The sequence below is a fragment of the Syngnathus acus genome, chromosome 6 (genome assembly GCF_901709675.1).
Source record: "Syngnathus acus chromosome 6, fSynAcu1.2, whole genome shotgun sequence".
Taxonomy (NCBI): Eukaryota; Metazoa; Chordata; class Actinopteri; order Syngnathiformes; family Syngnathidae; genus Syngnathus; species Syngnathus acus.
The window spans coordinates 12161451-12181891 of NC_051092.1; the positions used below are offsets into that span (position 1 = coordinate 12161451).

Below are 20441 nucleotides of genomic sequence, written 5' to 3' on the forward strand. Positions count from 1 at the left end.
ACTTTATTACTCTTGCAAAGCCAGACCACTTACAGCAATTATGGCTGCTTGGCAACACTCAGCATCTGTGCGAGATAGATTATTGGAGGAGCAGTGCCGGCTCTACGCAGGGGCAAGAGGGGGCGTTGCCCCCTCAAACAGATGTCCTGCCCCCTCGAATCAAACTTTTAGAAGTGAAAAATCCGCTGATAGAAACACACGTTAATCAGCCCCCTCTCTTCTCTCATGTCGGTGCAGTGTGTGTCCTCACACAGCCTGCTGTCAGGACTCCGCGCCCCTCCGTAAACATCCAATCACTGTGAGTATGCAAATGAGGCAAGACGCAGCCAGAGAGTGTCAAGTTACAGGAGTTGGAAGAAGCAGTAAAAACTCCACCAAACTCGTCGTAATGACCCGTGATATAACTAATGATTAACGACAACTCAAATAATAGTTAATATAACATTCATATTATATGTTCCCCCCCCCTGAGAGATTGCCACCTTATTGTGGAGTTTTTACTGCTTCTTCCAACTCCTAAGAGCAATACCAGCAGAAGCTTTAATCTTCAGGTGGGACACCCAAGCTGGACAGGTCTTAGTGTAGAGGCCTGACAGAGTGCAATCCACTTCTCCAGGTTGAGATCTGGACACACAGCTAACAACTGCCGTGAAGAAAACACTAACAGTGTTAAAAATGTGTAGTAAAAAAAAAAAAAGAACATGCCCCCTTCACATTTCTGACTGCCCCCTCTTATGTGCATTCCTAGAACCGGCCCTGTGGAGGAGAGTGAAGGGGGAGGAGTCACACTGCCTCCGTTGACAAAGTTTGTCCTGCTGATGAAGCACTTTGTCATTGGAATTTATCTTGACGTATTATTTTGTAGACTTGTATTATTTGTATGTGTCAAAGGGACACCCTAGAACAGACCGTACCAGTCTGTGGATCACTTGGTACCGGGCCGCCAAGCCACACAGGAAAAAAAAAAAAGATCGACGATCAATTAATTCAGGTCAAGACGCTCGTCCCGGTCACTTGACAAGTTTCCCCAGTCAAGCCCGCAAAGCTAGCAAAAATGAGTATGAATTTATTTTGAAAAATGTAAAAAAAAAATGGCGATTCTCTCCCAATTACATCCGTCGGTTCAGGTCAAGACGCTCGTCCCGGTCACGTGACATGTCACCTCAGTCAAGTCCGCGAAGCAAGCAAAAATGAGCAAGAAACAGAGATGTTTGGAAAGCTTCTTCGGAAAGGGAAAAAAAAGCCCAATGAGGAGTTTTCTATGAAAAGGAAAGCTGCATTTGAAAGAAAATTTCTAGAGTCCTACTTAAAATATGGATTTATCGCCACAGGTGACTCTGACGCGCTAAGCCCACTCTGCATAATATGTGGCGACAGGCTAGCTAACGAGGCAATGAAGCCTTCAAAACTGCTTCGGCACATGGAGACCATGCATCCTGCATTAAAAGACAAACCTTAACCACTTCGGGTGTCATTGTCTCCGATTACGACGAGATGGGACCAGCTCATTTCTGAGAAACAAGCTCAGTGCTCCCACTAATTCAACGTAATGGTGAGTTTTATTAATGAAATTTAATAAATAAATAATTACTAATAAATAAGGAAATAAATAATAAAAAATGTATGTCGTTTATACTTGTTTTTATGCCAGTCGTATCATTTTATTTCATCGTATTTATAGATTTATTATAAACGTATTATTTATTTATATAAATGTATTATTTATTTAAATAAAGGCCGGTCCGCGAAAATATTTCTGACACGTAACCGGTCCGTGACGCAAAAAAGGTTTGGGACCACTTTCCTAGAAAATGAAATAAATTAATTGGTTTATTCCTAAAATCTCACACGTAGCTTATGGGATTGTAAAGTTTGTAGATAATGGTAAAGTTCATCATTTTGGTTTGAATCCCTAACATATGTGTGATAGCAATTATAATGAATTTGCTGATGGCTAACCTGTTCTTTCTCCATTAGGCAGATGACATGAGTAAATGTCAGTGTACACGTATATGTTTAAAGTGACTGTGGAAATGAAAATGCCACGGTCAATTCATTCATGCCTCTGACTTTTTCTTGAGCTTCACGATTGAACGCTTGACATTTGTCTTGCACATTTTTAATCAATTTGCTCATCCCTGCTTGGTTAAATGTTGAACAAGATTCCAGATTTTCTCAGCTGGTGTCTTTTGTTTACTTAACTGCAAAGGACCTGCTAGTTAACAAGCCTTTTGATGAGCAGAGTTAATCGTTCCATTGATTGTTTTAATAACTGTATGTAAAATAAGAATTGTCACTGATGATAATGACGAGGAGGAAGAGGAGGAGGATACACGGTTCAGAGAATTGATGCATGGAGTATTAATAAGTATTATACTATATATTAAAAAATATTATAATAATAATTATATCATTATTATTATTATTATTATTATTATTGAAAAAAATAATAATGTGAGAAATTTTCATCTAACTTTTTGGTACCTTTTGTATTTCAAATGACACCTAGCAACACTCAACTTCAATGTTTTGATATTTAATTGAATAGTACACGGTTTTTCAAATTATTCACTTTTTTGATAACCCCATGTTTGATTTTTGCCACCTTGTCGGGCTTCCTTCTGGCGGCAGAGGCCGGGCTTGAACGATTCAAACGGGAAAACTCACTAAGCCGAAGACGTTTGCGGGCTCCATGCCAAGCGCTCGTCAACTGCATTTTTGCCGAGGATGATTTTGTCCAGTGTGTTGTCACAGATGTCAGGCTAAACACAAACAAACATAAGCTATCAGACTCAAACCTCTAACCTCAACACATTTGCTCGCTCATGTGAGGGTTGTCCCTCAAGAGAATGTCTGCTTTCCTCCCTTTTTGAGGTTTTAAACTGTCAAAAGTCTCACTTTGCAACTGAGTGATTGAAAGTATTATGGCGGCAATGAAACCGGGGGATCTACAGTATGTCGTGGTGATTTATATGAAACTTAGTACTTCTTCTATCCTTGCTTTTACAGAAATTGTATTTTTCTTCCAAAGATTCTGATCATAATGACATTTATCCACAATCGAGGCACTGTCATCATCTTCAGATTCATGTGTTGGTCACTGGAGACTTCACTCATGTTCAAACAACACTCGACATGGGGATTAAAACTCAGAACCTCCAGTTGTATTCAAAAGGCCAATCCGAAATAATTTTTTTATGTATCTTAACGAGAATTTTTTTTTTTTTTCATCACGATTACAATTATTACTAAACTTACTTACCATTTTATGTTTAGTTATCTACAGCACTTTGTTACAGCTGGTTGCCATCACTAGACTCATCTTAGTTTTTGATAGCAATTGTGTTGCTAGAAAATAGTGAGCATTTGGATCGCCTCAACTTTATTTTTTCTTCTATATTTTCCATCAAGAGAAGAAGTTATCGACAGGTGTGGTACTCATTAGAGGTCATAAAACCAGCGCTCAGTACAAACACAGACGTGGAATAGTGAGTGCAATGATCTAATGTATATACATATACATACTTAAAATTCATAGAAGGCCGGGTCAAGTCCCCTCAGTATGGCACAGGACAATGAGATGCCCTCTGAGTTTTGTAGTCATTAATCAGCTACTCATTACCGAGCTGTGGTGGGAATGCGGATGTAAATGTACACATCTGTGCGTGCACACACACATAGGATGTAAAAGAACCTCCCCAAACGCCACAATTCCACACAAACCATTAGTCAGTGCTGAGGGAGTTGGAGGCCAGAGGTAAACAACAAGTACGAGGAGAGTAAAGTAAAAGTACTTTCCCCGTGTGTTTACCCTTGGCTGCTGCGTGAAAAAAAGTCAACAGACTTTGCCCGGACGACTTCACGCAGCGGCCTCATGAATCTATGCATGGAAATATGCAGCCGACAAGCGTGCCCTAATTAGCATTTCCTATTTAGCATTTTAGCATCCGCTTGTTAAATGCGGTAGGTGTGGTCAGAAAAGACTGGATGGTGCGCCACTTTCTGGAGGGTGCTAGTTGAACACATTCCTTAAGAACTGTTGTGTAATATGCAGGGACATGCGATTAGGACAGGCCGAAGAGAAAAAATGACTAATGGTTATTACATTCAATTATTTTGCATTTTTGTCATCTATGAAATCTATGTCATAAAATGATTTTCATTTAAACAGCTTTTCTATTGTTTTCTCCAAGTAAAGCAATGTAGTGACAGTAATGGCACGGCACGCTTGCGAATTCTATTAACCAACAGTGACTGTACAACCGTACTTTTAGTACAAGGGCTGCATCGCTGCTGCCCCACGCAGGAAAAAGACCGCCAGTGCTGTAGGAAGCCTCATGTGTTCCATCAATGTCTGTTAGACTCCCACGAGTGGCTGTCCACTGAGTGCCCTTCTCAGTCGCTCTCAGCGGGACTGATAACAGCCACTGGACTCCAGCTGCTTCTCCACGCTACAACACACACAAGAGCCAAACAGAGTGATGGAGTATTTGCTGTTAGTTTAGCAGCCTAACATTTAATACTGCAAAATTGATATCTTCTGACCTGATTTGTTAAGCAGATGTTTAATCTACGGCATTGGTCTACCTTTGGTAATTGGATCCGGTTTGGTTTATTAGTGCAGTTTTGATTCATTTTCATATTCATTCAGCTTCACCTTCTATTTTTGTCTCTTTCGAAGCAACATTTGGAATTATACTAGCATCTGCGTGGAAGACAAGTGACAGCAACTTCAGCCTTACATGAGGCAGAGTAACGTACGCCTCACCCTAAGCTTTTTTTATCTGCAGTTTCATGTAATGTAACCTTATTTATTGAACACACACATTGCCATTTTGTGCTTCTCGCTGACAAGGTAAAAAATAAGCATATAAATAAATATTAACCAACTAATAAAATGTAGAAATAATCTGCAGTTTATAAGAATAAAATAAAGCACATTCCGCATTTGCACTGCAAATGTTATTGTTACGTTAGCCATGTTGTATGTAGCCAAAGAAAATAATTTCATCACAGACTTTTCTGACGTGGGAGCTCAATGCTTTCTGGTATTTTCTACACATGCGTCAGCAAGCAATCATGACATTTTATTGCTGCGTCTCTTGCTTTGTTGTCGTCACTGACGGCAATGACTTGTTTTTCTATAAGTCTTCACACATCCACGGTCACTACTTTGCTGCCCTTGAGCGGTGCATTAGTGCACATCCCCGTGCATTACGGCTATCAACTGTCACTCAGTGTGTCCATCGAGGGCTTTTAACGACAAACCCACCCAACTCCTCCTGTCTCCCATCCACTTAAAACATTAAAGCCAGGATGTACTAGCAATATTGCCAACGCCACCGCAACGAAACGGAATTAGAGGATGGCGGCATTTCGTGTATGAAGGAATCAAAGAGGTGCATTGGGCTTTTTTGAGAACTACTGAGGTTTTGATGCTCATGTGCCTCTTGCAACTTTCATGAGTGGACTTAATCCGATTAGAAAATAAACATCAATATAAATAACAAACCTGTCAATGTTATATAGCTGAATATTTACCACAAAAAAACATTCAATGTGTTCCCCTTTAATAAGTATTTAAACATTAAATATAAGAATCAAAACACTTAAAATAATACTATATTGACGTGATTATGAAATGAGAATATTTACTTGTCATATTGGAAATGAATGATGAAATGTTTCCACGTAGCAGCCCCTGCAACGCCCTGGTTGGGAAACATCGCTTTGCAATACTCTGCTCAAACGACGTATACATATATCTGAAGAATTCTTAAGTTGCGTCATTTCCAAGTCAAGGTATGCGTACTACTGTTATTTCAAAAGCCACTGAGTAGTATTGCGTCATGACAGTGAGTTGCCAGTTGGAGCCCCATATTGACCATTCTGAAGGAAGACGCAGCTCTGCATCAGATAAACTGCATTACATGAAAGCAATAAAAACTCAGCAAAGAAAGAGACGAAACAGAAGCGCTTTCCAAGGGGAATGAGTAGTGTCGAAGCAGCATGCAAAGTCGTCTTTCTATTAATATCTGCGTGCTCTCAATGGGTTTACAGCAAAAACAAACAAAAGAGCGTTGATAGCATATCAATCTGCCTTCTACTCCTTCCCTAGCGAGCATCCTTTGGGCTTCCCCGGCGACTTCCCGCTTTTGTTTGTTCACTTTTTGGCCTCGTTATTTTTAGGTCAGCGTTTCGTGATCCATCACGCAACAAATAGGATTTGTTTTGCTCCTAATGATGCAAATTTGTCCTTATTGATAGTGTATTGATAATTAATGGGAGGTTTTTCTTTGGACTGAGCTGCTTGTTTACTCTCCCCTGCTGAGAGTTTTTTTAAGTGTGTGTTCGCATGCTGTTAGAACTGTTCCACTGCTATCTCCATAGGAGTCCAATGGAATGAATGGTGAGTGTGTCTAATTGCTTTTCTCAGGGCAATTTAAAAAATATACAGGGTGTTCCAAAAGGCATCAAAAGTAGTCAGCAAAAAAGTATTTCTATTTCATTTTAGGCATTATGCGGGCAGCTGTGAGTTCATTAGCATTTTTTCTTTTTTTAAGCATATCATTCCCTTGGCCGTTGCTCACCAATTGACACTGGGTCAGCTTGGAAAGAGGTTTCTAAGAAATTATTAAGCACATTCTATTTTGATTAAGACATCATGTTAATTATGCATTCTTGGACCTAAAAAATGCTTTTTGAGGTTAAAATGTTTCTCACTCCCATTTAAAAGAAACAGGTTCAATGAAAGAAGTAAAGAAAATAAAGTCCTTGTGCTTATGAAAAGACTGATGTAGTTATTTTCACTTTTCACAATGTTCAATGACTGATGGTACAAATCTGCAAATAAATCACGCTCCACTCTGAATACCTGTTCATACGTACAAAGTTAATTTCCATGATGCGTTCCCTTGAAAAATAGTCAACGTGCCTTAGGTGGCTGCAAAGTAAACAAATGACTAAGAAACACAAACGGCCTTTGCATTTGTTTGCGTGCAGCACAGGCCCATTTGTTGCTGATTGTGTTCCATCAGTCTCAGTAATCCTATCTCACTTAGCCACGGGGATGTTTTCATTCTTCACCAGGCTCGGAGGTGTTCCCATCTGGGAACGCTACAAGCGTTTACCAAGCATTGTATGGATAATTCAGGATTGTTCATGATACATTGAGTCTGGATGAATTATTCAAGCGCCGCGTGTAACTCATCGTGCAACCCCGCAGCGCTGTAAAGCACTTCAGGGAGCCTGCGCTAACTTAGTAACGTCCTGCTGTTACCTCAAAGCTTCTGTGACTTCATTCCGTAGCTCAACTTCCTGTCAAGGGGTGATGGGAGCTGGACTGAGGAGACCCCCCCCCCTCTCTCTCTACTGTCACTGGTCTTCTAAAACACAAATCAGAAATATTGATTTGTCCGATGCAAAAATCCAGTTGCTGTATTTATTCCTTTTCACAGTATAGTCACACATACGGGTGACGAAATCTCAATCAGTCGCCAATTGCGCCCGCACAATTATGCAAACACTTGAATGTCATGTGACCAAGGCAGAGCAATTGAGAAAACTGGGTAAATTACTTGAATGACCATTTGAGCCTCCTGGTTTGATTGTGTCAAGCATCAGTCCAAAAGAAGATATTGAGGAGGTAAATGACTTCTACAATGGAAAAAATGATGTGACCCTAACATGCTAGTTTACATTAGAGCATCTACAATGTTTCACAATGTTTTTATGTTAACACTAAGGTAGCAGAGCTTCATTACACGGAACAATATGGTTTGCTTGAACAATTTGGTGTTTAAACTTTCCACACTATTCTTCTGGGGAATTCTCTCATTCTGCCGCCGACCACAAGTTTGGCCTTCGGATGTTTACCTGTCCCCGTGGCTGCTTAGTGTTTTGCCACAACGCTGAGAACTAATGAGTTTTCCCGTCCTGTTATCTGTGGATATTTTAATTGCCTGGGCTAAATGCAGGCCAGGATACATTGCATTCATTTCAACATTGTTTCCACCTGTTCTTATTGTTGTTGGTAATTTTGCGCTCTCAGGGTTTTTGCGCTGTGATTTACAGGAGGTCGACTTGAAACTGCTTATTGTCAGTAGCCGAAATGGATGCTAGCGTCTTAATTTCTGCAGATATTGCCGCTTGTTATTTCCACCCCCCGCCCCCAGGCCATTTCCACTAATGTCTCCCGAGCTATCCCACTGTGTTATATTTGTACCATATGGACGCCAAATGACGCAATTAAAAACACTGCAAAACCCTGTAAAAAATTATCACTAGCAGGAAGCAAGACGGGCGCTTTGGCTTTTGGAGTAGATTAACTTTTACATACTGTTCAGGTCAAATTTGACACGTTTTACACATTTGACAGCAATAAAAAAAAATATCCTTAATGTCACACTTACACCCTGAAGTGTTAAAACCTGTCCTACAGTAGCCAAAAATACATGTGAGAAAAAAAATGTGGGAATGGTGTCAATCTTGAAGCTGTGAAAATGATATAAATGTGTGTATTTTGAATTTGTGATAACAATATTCAACTACAGCATGCAAATGATACTAAACACAGAACAGAACTCATGGCCATCAGACGATGCCTAAAAAGTATCAGAATTATATAAAGTATCAGGATAAAAATTAACAAAAGGCTAAAGAGAAGGCTAAAATCATCATTCAGAATAAATTAGCAAATTACTAGAGATTTCAAAACTAATAAATAACCAAAAAATGACCCAAACAAGTGCGATACCTTTCCAAAGTAGCCTTGAGCTTGAACTGATGGAGCTGACTTGGATGAAGTCTTCAAAGTAAACCATATCAGTCCAGTGGCAAAAGATTTAATGCCCGGAGAATGAAACCTGGAAAATGAGAATATTCACATTCAGGCATGATTCAAGCCAGTTCTCTTGTTCAATGGCTCTGCCTTGGTCAAAGTACATAGAATGCTTTGGTCACTAGTGATGCAATCTGGGGTTTTGCCACCTCCAAGTACGCGTGGCAACCGTGTAAAGGTCCATTAACCAGTCGTTGACGCTCTGCCTCTAAAATGATGCAACTGATACCTTTAGAATGCAGGTCACCCATATGACCAGTAGATGGTGGTGGTAGTTTAAGTTTCACACGTTTCATTGCCTCGGCATCAGTCGCATCAACATTAAATTCAGATAAAAATTTAAAAACGGATTGGGGAAAAATGAAAATATGCAGAAAATATTAAAATATGAATACAATAAATTGTTTTTAAAAGGACAAACAAGTTATCAACCCAATAAAGAAACTGAACAAGTGATAAAGACAAAAGTCATCAAACATTCTAACTGCTTGGTCAAAAACAACACAATTTGGGTTAAAATTGGAGTGAAGTTTGCTCACGGGAAGTTGGGTCAATTTGAAACAAGTAGCAGGGTTGTTCTGGACAAAACAATATTTTTTTTGCGCATGTACAAACTCCCTTAGATTTACCTCATGCCTTCAATTGGTTCAAATTAAATGGTGAATCATCTTCCGACATGAAGATTAATAACCTAAAAACATAAAATAAAATGCGCACAGCTAATATATCAAAGGAAATTTTACAATACCAAAATATTACACGTTGATATAGTATTTGACTTTTTTATGACACTACTTAACGAATACAGGAGCTTCCCACGTGTTGTGCAGCAACCCACCAAGATAAAAGAATGAATCAATAGTGATCCTCCTTCAGGGAAAATGCAACTTTTCTCATTTTATTTCCTAAATGAATTGCCGCACGCATGCATGCCCTCCTCGGGTTGGCCGTGCTGTTGACCGTTCCCAGGTGCGCGCGCACACGCACGGAGTCGGAGTCAGACAACTGCTGGCTCGGCGGCATGAAGGCTCTTTTTCTATTTTTATCCCCTCTGGTGCCGTTTGTGTTCCTCAGCTGCAGCTAGTGGCGAGCAGAGCAGAGGTGCAGGCGTCTCTCAACACGCCCACCCCATCTCCCCGTCTCTCCATCCATTTCCCTCCCCCTCACTCTCTCCGATCCATCCATCTCCCCATCACCCTTACTAAAAATAGCCCCAAGTCGTGATCAACTCGTCCTTGGCAGCGAGAGACTATACTGCTTGGAATCGGTAGTGCGTGTGTTGGTTGGATTGATACAAAGACCCCCACCACCCACCCACCCTACACACCGCAAAGACAACCCTGGCGCATGCGGGCTGAATTAATGTGTTGCTATTTTTGGGAGCCCCCGTGTTTCCATGGGAGACCTAATGACGTCAATGCAGGTCAATCGCAGACTGGAGGATTGAGTGGCTTCCATTTGATGAGGGGGGGGGGGGTGTAATGTGTAAGGTCGCTGGGGTATTCTGCTTTTGCTGTATTTCCTTCCAAAAAAGAGGGGGGGGAGGAGCACGTGTCGGAGTGGAGAGGAAACGAGGGGAGGGCTCGAACGTGTTGCATCAGCGACAAGCCGACACACAGGTGTATACGGACGTGCATGGGTACGGAGCCACGGATGCTTTATTTGCCTGCCGAGTGCGTGGAAGGAATCTCATTGTGTGTATGCTCTCTATTTCTGATTCTGTTTTTTCCCAATGGATTTTTTTCTCTCCATCCGGACCAATTCAGAGCGATTGCTCGGTCAAGCAGAGGTAAGTCATCTCCCTGTATCCAATCACACACACGCATGTGCGTGGACTCACACACGCACCACGCACATGTGCACACCCACCCACACACGGATGGGGCATTGTTGCAGTTTTATGTACGTAAATACGCGCATGTGGCATCTTGAGGTGTTGTTATTTAGTAATTGTTATTATTATGGGATGGCTGAAGATCGAGAGCGCGTGTGACACAGTGTGTGCACGTACTCAGGCGGCGCAGCAAGAATTGTGATTTGCTTGTTTGAATTCAGAAACTTGGAATTTGCTAGTTTGATCCTTACATTTTTACTTTTTTTTTATTAAAGTATTTCTTGTTATATATATTTAAATTTACTGCATTTCAATTCATTGTAGTTTAAGTAATTTCTAAGAACTGTAATTAATTTGAATTTGAATTGTATTTTAATGCAAGATTACCCATAATAGTTTTTCTTGGACCCCCAGACAAGTGTCCTGTATGACAGATTAAGAGGGATGCATGCAGTCGTATAATCCAGCATGCCATATATATAGTGTGTGGCGTGTAGTGTGTGGAGATGCTTCCACAGTATCATGGAGGTGTGTGTGTGTGTGTGTGTGTGTGTGTGTGTGTGTGTGTGTGTGTGTGTGTGTGTGTGTGTGTGTGTGTGTGTGTGTGTGTGTGTGTGTGTGTGTGTGTGTGTGTGTGTGTGTGTGTGTGTGTGTGTGTGCGTGCGTGTGTTGGGGAGGTAAATGGAGCGGTGGGGGTTGTACGGGGGAGATTAGGGCGTGTACCGACCGACAAAGGCTGCCGCTGAGAGGCTTTCTGCTTTCAGAACCATGGACAGCTCACACGGCTCACATGAGGCTCAAGTCCAAGTCGGGTGGCATCACAATGTGTTAAAAACAATAATAATATGGATTTTCATTCAAGTTAATACAGAAGGTTCTTGCAATGTCATGTTACACGACAATGGGTACTCTTGCGCATACCCAATACATGTAGTCTGTGGATATTAAATGCATATTCTTCAATAGTGTTCATTGTTATTGTTTGCAAGGCAGATTTGGTTGTTTGTGCAAGTGTATCTAATGTTGTGCCCGGTTTTAAAAAATATATATATATATGATGTGCCTGTGTGTGCAAATTTGTGCGCATGTGTGTGTGTCTATAGATACATTCAACCACCTGTTACTTGTCAATGAGCTTTTCTGTTGGAATGTTTTGTATGTTGTTGAATGTCACGTATCACCAAGTCTCTCATACATAAATACAGAATACATGTGGCATCTGTATTATGGGTAATGACATGTTGAAACAGAAAGTTTCATGCATGTGTTTTTCTTTACTAATGGTTAATAATCATGTAAAGACCAAACTAAATCATTTCAAAACGTTTTCCACCGGTTAAACAAAAAGTTCAGGCTTGTGTTAATTGGACCATAACACATTTTGGGTTTAGGAGATTTTGTTATGGTCTGATGAAACCAAAGTTAATCTTTTTGCCCTAATTCCAAAAAGTACGTTTAGTACAAACGCAATAGTGTCCTGTACTTTATTAGGAGTTAATGAGATTTTATTTTTTAATAGCCACATAGGTGCGTGCTGATTCTTATTTAACTTGGATTTTGCTGCCGTCACGGTGCATCCTTTTCTCTCCAAATTAATCACATTGAAAAAAAGCCATTTTCAACACTTTGAATTGGTCAATAATTTATTAAATGAAATTTCGACATACGGGATCCGAGCTCGGCGATTTGAACGTGATTGGTGTTATACAATTACCGGCTATAAGAGGGTGTGCATACTTGTGCTACCACATTATCTCACTTGTTTATTTCCGCAAAAGAAATATTTTGTACATGTATATTAACAATGGAAAAGGTTTTGACCTGATTTATATTGTTTTCATTTCTTGATAGCACAAAACTTTGCATTTGAAAGGTGGTGTGCAGACTTTTTATATCAACTATGAGTGCTCACTATTTACGCACTTCCAATATATAAAACTTGCATGCTATTGTTTTGTGGAGGGCAGAAGGAATACATTGGCTTTGATGGTTGTGTCTATGTGTGTTTCAGATGATTCAGCAAGTGCGAAGAGATGCACATTCAGATTCTTTTCGGGTCTTTTTGCGGTCTGGGCTTGCTGTCGAATGGAAAGTTACCAGGAAGCCCTTACCCCAAAAAGCATCTGCAGAGGATATTTACATCCTGCAAGATCCTACACACACAATTTGTCTGCTATCTTATTTTTTAAGTGTATTTCTATGTCAGTATTAGCTTCCACGAGTGGTGTGCAAAAGACTCACTGCCGAAGTACAGGTTAGTTATATTTAACTTTTACATTTGAATTCATCTTTAATGTTTTTTTTTATTTTTAATTTAGGAATGATTTGTACTTCGTTTTTATGTGCAATACATTTTAACAAAATTATTATTATTCAAGTACAAAATGTTACAATGGCTGTCAATATGAAATATCATGTGAAAATTGGTCCCTCCACAAGAGGGCGGAATAGCACAAGTGTCTCCTGAGCTGGGATCACGTTTTGTCACTGATCCAAATATTCTTGATAGCAACCTTGTGTGTTGCATCATAACTTTTTAATCTTATCTTTGTTATTAAATCTAATCGATGCAAGTGATGTAAGTGCACATTCCAACATGTGTATATGAATTAAAACCTTAATGCAACCAAAGCAGAAAGTTGCAGTTAAATTTGCCATATATGAACGGATGTTGTTTGGTGTTGTAGAAGAAAAGCAGCTGTAGTACTGCGCACTTCTCAGCGTATTACAATAACTATACATGTTACTATAAATGTTTTTTTTCCCCTTATAAATATTGGCTTGCACATCAAAATGTGGTTATTTTATGGTTATTTTATAAATAAAGATGTAATGTATTGTATTATAAAACTGTTTGAGTCAGAGGCTTCTATTTGAAGGGAAATATGAGGATCCACATAATGTACACATAATAATACGCGAAACCTTAAGTTGATTGGACGGACGGACGAACGGACTGACTGACTGATTGATTGATTCTTGGTTATTTTGGTAAATAGATCAAAATCAATTGCATTTGTTGCACTGATAGGGCCACAGCGTCCACACTTTTACCTCGAGTGTGTGCATGGATGCCTTTTCACTCAGCAGCATTGCATTGCCATGCACGTCACCAAAAGCTGACTCGGGTCTTTTCCAAACACACTTTACGGTGTGAAGACGTCACTCTAGTCTCTGGGGTGGGTTGGGGGAAGGGAGGCGTGGGGCAAGTTCAATAACATGCAGAATCAGAATTCCCGTCATTCCCGTGACTCACCCGGGCAGGTCCTGCTGAGCGGAATTCCTGCTTTCTTTGGCCGGCATCTGGAAAAGTAACCTGATGCCACTTCGAGGGCCCCCCACCACCACCACCAGCTCCCAGTATGAGCAAGTCTTGCTGCGGCCACAGGGCAGCAACACTACACTGAAATGGCAAACACACATTATCATAGAACAGCAATCATGCATGTTGATTGATTATTATTATTGTAACTTTTTTTCCCACCACATTTCCCCGTCCACATTTCTCCACCGATTCATACCATTCAGACAGCAAAGCGTCACAAAATCATAGACAGGTTAAGAACCGCTTTCCCCAAATTGCCAGAATTACACAATTTCCATTTGAACTTATTTAGCACACCATGAAAACTATTTTTCACATGACGAACAAATATTCCAGCCTTTCACAATGAAATTCCCAAATTGACATGTTTCAACATTTTGACTCATTCCAAACATTCCAACAGCTCAGTCAGGACGTTTTGAGAACCTTTCCACACTTTTTTACAGTAAAATTCACAAATTGAGAAAGATGTTACACAGAACTGTATTTACCTCCTTTCCAAATTTCTTGACCAATTCAAACCATCTCCTCAGAATACGTATCTAAATAGAAGAGTATTTTCTGGAGTAAAATTCCTTAATAGAGAGAATACTTCCTGCCGCTTTCAGATTTTTTGATTGATTCAAATCTGTCCAACAACAAAATATTCTGCTCATCCATGACATCTAGGATATCTTGCATATGTTTCACACTAAACTTTCCAAATTGAGATACATACTATATAAAATAAGAACCACTTCCTTCCACATTACTTTGCCATTTCCAAAGCGATAGTGTTGGTCAGTTCCCACATGGGTGTTATTTTCACAAACAATTAACACTTTTACTGTTGAAAAAATGGTTGTGGAGATTTAAGGATTCCACCCGACACGGACGACATTTACCACCTCCTCCCACATTGCTTCAAACCAATTCAATTCAAACCATTCCAACTTCAAACTGTTCCGTTCATTCAGGACATCTTGGCCACTCTACTCACAAACTGAGAGATTTTCCTTATTTACCTTTTCCATCCATATGTCTTGACCAATTCAAACCATTCCAACTCCAAATCTCACCTGCTTCATTTGAATCAATTCAACAGCATTTCAGTTGGGCATAAGCTCCTCGGCATTCCCACGCAATTTCGACACAAATCGCCTTGTCTAGCTATTCGATGGATTGCCAACAAAGTTCATCTTTGTTGAATGCATTTCTTCTAAAGATGTGACTCACAGGGTCCTACAAGTCACATGGGTGGCTCATGAATAATTAATGAGCAGTGTCCTGTCCTACCTCAGCTCCTTCAGGAGCTGACTTGCTCTTCATTGATCCTCCTCAGTGGCTTGTAAACATTAAGACTCGACCTCTGCCAACACACACCGATCCGGAATTGATAATCTGGTTTATGCTATTTTTAATTGGAACGGTTGACGGATGGTAAATTATATGAGAATATATGTGTGTAACATGCTTTACCTGACATTTGTTGCTGTTAAGATTTTTAACCACTAAACGAATTCAACTAATTAATTAAATAATGTTGAGGAGACAAAATTGGCACGTGTGTTCAAGTAAATCTTAAACGGGTTTAACGTTGACAGCTTGTTGGCCCTGACCTCTTTCTGAGCAGATCGGGGTAGATCATCTTCTCATGTTTTTCATAACAAAAGGGTTACATTTTCTAAACTGGGCCCTGCCTAAGGATTGATGGCTGTAAATTTTGAAAAGGTTTAACGATTACAACTGTTAGCCCTGACTGTTTTCTGAGCACATCGGGCCGAGAAAAAAAGCACTCAACACAACCCACACCACAGATCGATTGCACTGGAGAGTTTTTGAAAGACACCTGATAATCAGATTTGTACAAATTTTGATCTGAAGGAGGTAAAACTGTTCAAATTTGGCCCAACATCTGTGTACCTCGATTTTACCTTGAAGTTGTTCCTGTTACTGATGAAGTCGTCTTCCAGCAGGCGGGAAAAAAAAAACAACATTGTTAAGAAACTCTTCAGTCAGCGGCAGCTAGTTATTAATCCCAGATGTCAGCGTTTATAACTCAGTTTGTTGCTGGCACACAGAAAAGTAAGACTTTTTTTCTTCCTCTTCCCTCTCAAACATGAGCGTCCAGTTCATTCCTCCGTGTTTTTGCTTTCATGAATAATAGACAATTCCCGGTGAAGATTAAAGTGGAATTACATTTTGCCACCGCTTGACTCTCCTTCCCAGAAGTGTGTCCTTTACGGTGCCTTTTCTCGTCAATTTCCTTGATAACGTCACATTTCTGCTCGAGCTGAACGCGTTATTAAAGACGATGTGCGATTTTTACGAGGCCTCTGTTTTCTATCCCCCTCAGTGTGTGTGCGGTATGCCGGCTTTACAGTAAATTGCCATGAGCGAAACCTAAAACAAACAACTCTAACAGGCATATTTGTTTTTTTATTTCTCATAAGACCTCCTCGAAGACACGTGGTTCTCTCTATTTTTTTAACCCCCTCCCTGATGAGTTTGTGTCACAACACGGACGCTCGTCCGAGAATAGCTACTCTGGATGAGGAGAAGATAAGGGAATAAAAAATACACCTGAGAGCAGCTGTCGCAATGTCTGTGATGATGCGACATCTTTAATCGGGCAAAATGCAAGACAAGCAAGCAAGGATAAGGCAATCTGGGAAATACTTATGGGCCGAAAAAGTTTTTTTTTTTGACCTACAAAGTGATATCACACCACAGTTATCACATCTGCTCCCCATTCACATGTGAGACTAAGTAACTCACATGGGTCAAATGACAAGTTGACAACAGGGAGGAAAAACTGATAGTTGGGCCAACTATGGGCTTTTTTTTGTCCGTGGTTTCATTTTATTAATACAAAGGGTACACTGAAAAACGGACTTTGCAGTCTTTTTTCTCCGCCAGTGTTGTCCTGCGAAAAGATACAATCACTCAACCAGTTTTCTGAAGCTGAGCCGTGATTGGTTGTGACCTGAGCACCGAGCAACTGTGATGTCATTTTTAGTCGACGGCAAGTGGCAAAATGGCGGCCCCCTGAGCTTGATAAAAACAAGTGGATTTTGTCGGTTTAATTCATATTCCACAAACAAAATATTAATCAGAAGAGTGTTTCGACATGTTGGGCTGCACAGAACATACCATTACAAAGACAATTTGGCGGTTGACTGCCCCTTTAATATTCATCTAAAGATATTAATATTGAAATATATTTTGTTCCAATAGTATTTTGATCACATTTGTATGCCTTCAATGATTCAACACAGTGCGACAACACTTCACGCTAAACAAACACCACTGACCGGCTGGATTTTGTTGGGCAATATTTAGAATGAGCAATGGAGAGTCGAGGTCAGTGCATAATACCAGAACAAGTACAGCGGCGCACTTAAGTCGAGTATTTAATTTTTTGATAACTTTTTATATTTTCTCCACCTTTGACATGGTTGCGCTGATGAATCTGAAACATGTTAAGCTCAAAATTAGACTGCGGAACCTGGAAAATAGTTTTTTTCCATTCTGCACGTAAACTAAAAATGACAACATTGGATGTAGCCCACTATAATGCTCAGTGGCTGATTTTTGGTGCACTGAAAGAAACAAAACAGGAAGGTTAACTAGGATTAGAAATAACACATCTAAGAATAACACTATAATACCTGCTAAAGATCATAATACAGTATAGTAGTGATAGTCGAGACACTTTTCATTCATTCCTCCATTAATAGTGCAAAATTCACAATAGCTACTTTTACCGGCAATTTGTTTAACACTAGTATCTGAACTTCTACTAAAGTACAATATATTTTTGCCCAGTGATTCAAAAACGGCAGGTTGATTGTTGCTCAAAAGTAAAACCCAATAAGCGCTATTGCATATGTAAACGAGGGGATGATGCGCTGGGCTGGGAAGAGGAAGGTGAGGGGATGGGCGAAGGGGGTGGGGGGTCGGGGAAAGCGATGAGTAAGAGGTGACTCAACATCCCACTACTATAAGACACACCGATGGTGGCCCCAACAGTGGACACACTCACCACCAAAAGGTAAGGGCAACTTTACTTCTCGGAGTGCTTGACATTGAACCCTTTGGGATCCATTTTGTGCTTAATTGGAAGTTTGATATTTGCATGAACAATTCTGGCATGGTGCCTGAGATTTTAATATTTATCACGGTCATTTATTGTAGGTACTAACACATCATACATATGTGGGTATGTGGAAAAAGAGGGCTTGTGATTAAGTGCTTTGATTGCTAATTGGCTCAATTGATATGATAATCTATTGTATTGTTATTATATTCTGATAACATGATTATTTTCTTTAGTCAAATTTACTTATGATTTTTTTTTAAAAAACATTGAAAAATTAAAAACAAATATTTAGAACTAAATTGAAAAATACAAATAACTAAAACATAAGTTATTAGTGTCAGAGCACTACAATAACACAAAATATTCTCGTGTAAAATTAAACATGAAGAATAATTAAAAAATACAAATGCCCAATTTTAGAAATATAAATAGACTGCTAATGATCACAACAAAATATTGGAAATGGTCGTGCGACTTTTCTTTCATTTCTCAATGAATAATAATCAACCCTCATTGACAAGGAAGCGAAGCCAACTAAGATTTGGGTACCGAACCAAATAAGGACAAGGGCAGGCATGCGGAAGCGGTCGATCTTTGTACCCAACATCTATTTGGAGGAATCTCAAATATTTGCACGCACAATCAAACAGGTTGCGTCAATAAGTGGAAGGAAGTAACCAGTTATGTTGCTTGCTGGGGAAAGTACACAAAAGACTTGAATTAAAATACTGTTGGCATTTCTCCCGGGATCCGCAGCCGCAAAAAAACACAATGGACTGCATCACCTTGGCCGTTCTGGTGTCCGTCTCCCAAATGTGGGGCGCGGTCATAGCAGCCCCCATGTCGGCGGAGGCCATCAGGATGAAAGCTACTGTGGAAGGGAGGTCCAAGCAGCTGGTGGCCAAGATCAATAAAATCCAGGTAACAACTCCAGAAATCCAAAGAGCTTTTCTGCAAAAAACAGGCAACAGGTTACACTACTTACTTGACAAAACTTGTATTGTATTTGACAATAAACCAACAAAAAGAAGAATTAGAAAGGAAAAAGGGCAACATTTATTTACAGATGTAGAAAACGCGCTCTGGGCAATGCTGTTTCACTGTATGACTTGAAATGAGAAATTTTATACACGCCATTCACTCCATTAACTGTGCTGTCTTTTCATGATAAATACCTTTGATACCATACATACCGAACATGTCTGGTCAAAATCTCTCCCAAATTATCGACATGACAAACTGAGATTCCCCCTCGACTGTATCTTCTACTCCAAACCTGTGCTGACCCCATGTCATGAGAATTCTTAGGAAACCAAATTTCACATACCATCTGAGAGAACTCTTTCACGCTTGCCGTGGCAGTAAACAGTTAAACTCCAGTTAATAAAAATGAATATGCAAGGCAGTGAATGTGTTAATTTAATCATTATTTAAGTATTTCTTCCCAATATTTAAGCACAAACCTAATTCACCACTGTGCATGTTACTGTGGCATACTATCAATCAAAGCTAGTGTTTATTTCTTAAATTTACATTGTGCGTAGCAGTGAACTATTAAAAAACAAAAATTGAATCATTGCACCTCTAGATTATTATCATATATAATAATATATACCAAAAACTTGATTGGTTGTGCGTGGTGTGGTGTGGTAGGTTCCTCCTGGCATGACGCTGACGCCGCCGGCCGACAAACTGGATGGGCTCTCCTCGGTGGTGACACTCCTAGACGGCTACGAGAAGCTCATCTCAGACTCTCTGAACGCGTCTCAGGTGAAGGCCGAGATCTCGTGGCTGAAGGGTTACCTCGGTCAGTGGAAGAAGGGTCGCTGTGGAGAGACCAAGGTCAACAGAACGTCAGCCGCAGGTGGCGCGCTGCAGCGGCTGCAGAGTCAGCGAGGCTTCGTCCTCACTGTCGGTATCGAGGCTCTGATCAGAGTCAAGGACATCCTCACACGGCTGTTGCAGAACATGGAGAACCTGGACAAATGCTGAGATGGAAACTCCAAAATGCACATTTGGTTCATTGAAGACTCAAAAACAGAGCTGTCCAAATTGAAGGATGCCACGTTTATTTATCCATTCTTCTTCTTTAATTTATATAGGACGATATGATATCTGAAACAGGGGCACAAAAATGGATTTTGGCATCATTCGCATTCATGGCTACCAATGAGAGTTTTCAATGAGGCTAATGAGCATGTTTGTGAAATGTGGGAGGAAGCCGGAGAAAAGCCACGCAAGGACAGGTAGTACACGCAAACGCCAAGCAGGAAAGCCGCAGCCCGTAATCAAACCCAGAACCTCAGAAGTGTGAGGCAGATGTGCTAACCACCATTCTTATTTAAATACTGGGAATTTATTT

The 20441-nt window shown here is 40.2% G+C and overlaps 1 protein-coding gene and 4 long non-coding RNA genes across 7 annotated transcripts in view; 3 read left to right on the forward strand and 2 right to left on the reverse strand.

Moving 5' to 3' along the window:
• The window catches only part of LOC119123952, a 50664-nt gene extending 34279 nt beyond the window's left edge, over positions 1–16385 (reverse strand). For 2 of the 3 annotated variants that reach the window (XR_005098148.1, XR_005098147.1), the window contains exons 1-3: positions 15912–16385; positions 8756–8864; positions 4269–4451 (exon numbers count right to left, since the gene is read on the reverse strand). This is a non-coding gene — a long non-coding RNA (uncharacterized LOC119123952). The remainder of the gene's footprint in view (positions 1–4268; positions 4452–8755; positions 8865–15911) is intronic. The other variant, XR_005098149.1, reaches the window with a different exon arrangement.
• On the forward strand, positions 769–17193 carry LOC119123955. Its single transcript, XR_005098152.1, has 3 exons — positions 769–1080; positions 2678–2679; positions 17182–17193. It is a non-coding gene; the product is annotated as an uncharacterized LOC119123955 (long non-coding RNA).
• Positions 10421–13515, forward strand: LOC119123954. Its single transcript, XR_005098151.1, has 2 exons — positions 10421–10628; positions 12685–13515. It is a non-coding gene; the product is annotated as an uncharacterized LOC119123954 (long non-coding RNA).
• LOC119123949 lies at positions 16582–20023 on the reverse strand. Its single transcript, XR_005098144.1, has 3 exons — positions 19883–20023; positions 19695–19809; positions 16582–19030 (listed from the first exon to the last, which is right to left on the reverse strand). It is a non-coding gene; the product is annotated as an uncharacterized LOC119123949 (long non-coding RNA).
• Positions 17966–20071, forward strand: LOC119123945 (leptin-like). The gene is made up of 3 exons (XM_037253370.1): positions 17966–18031; positions 18836–19000; positions 19733–20071. The coding sequence occupies exons 2-3, from the start codon at positions 18851–18853 to the stop codon at positions 20069–20071; spliced, it is 489 nt and encodes a 162-aa protein (XP_037109265.1). The 5' UTR covers positions 17966–18031; positions 18836–18850.
• The last annotated feature ends 370 nt before the right edge of the window (positions 20072–20441 follow it).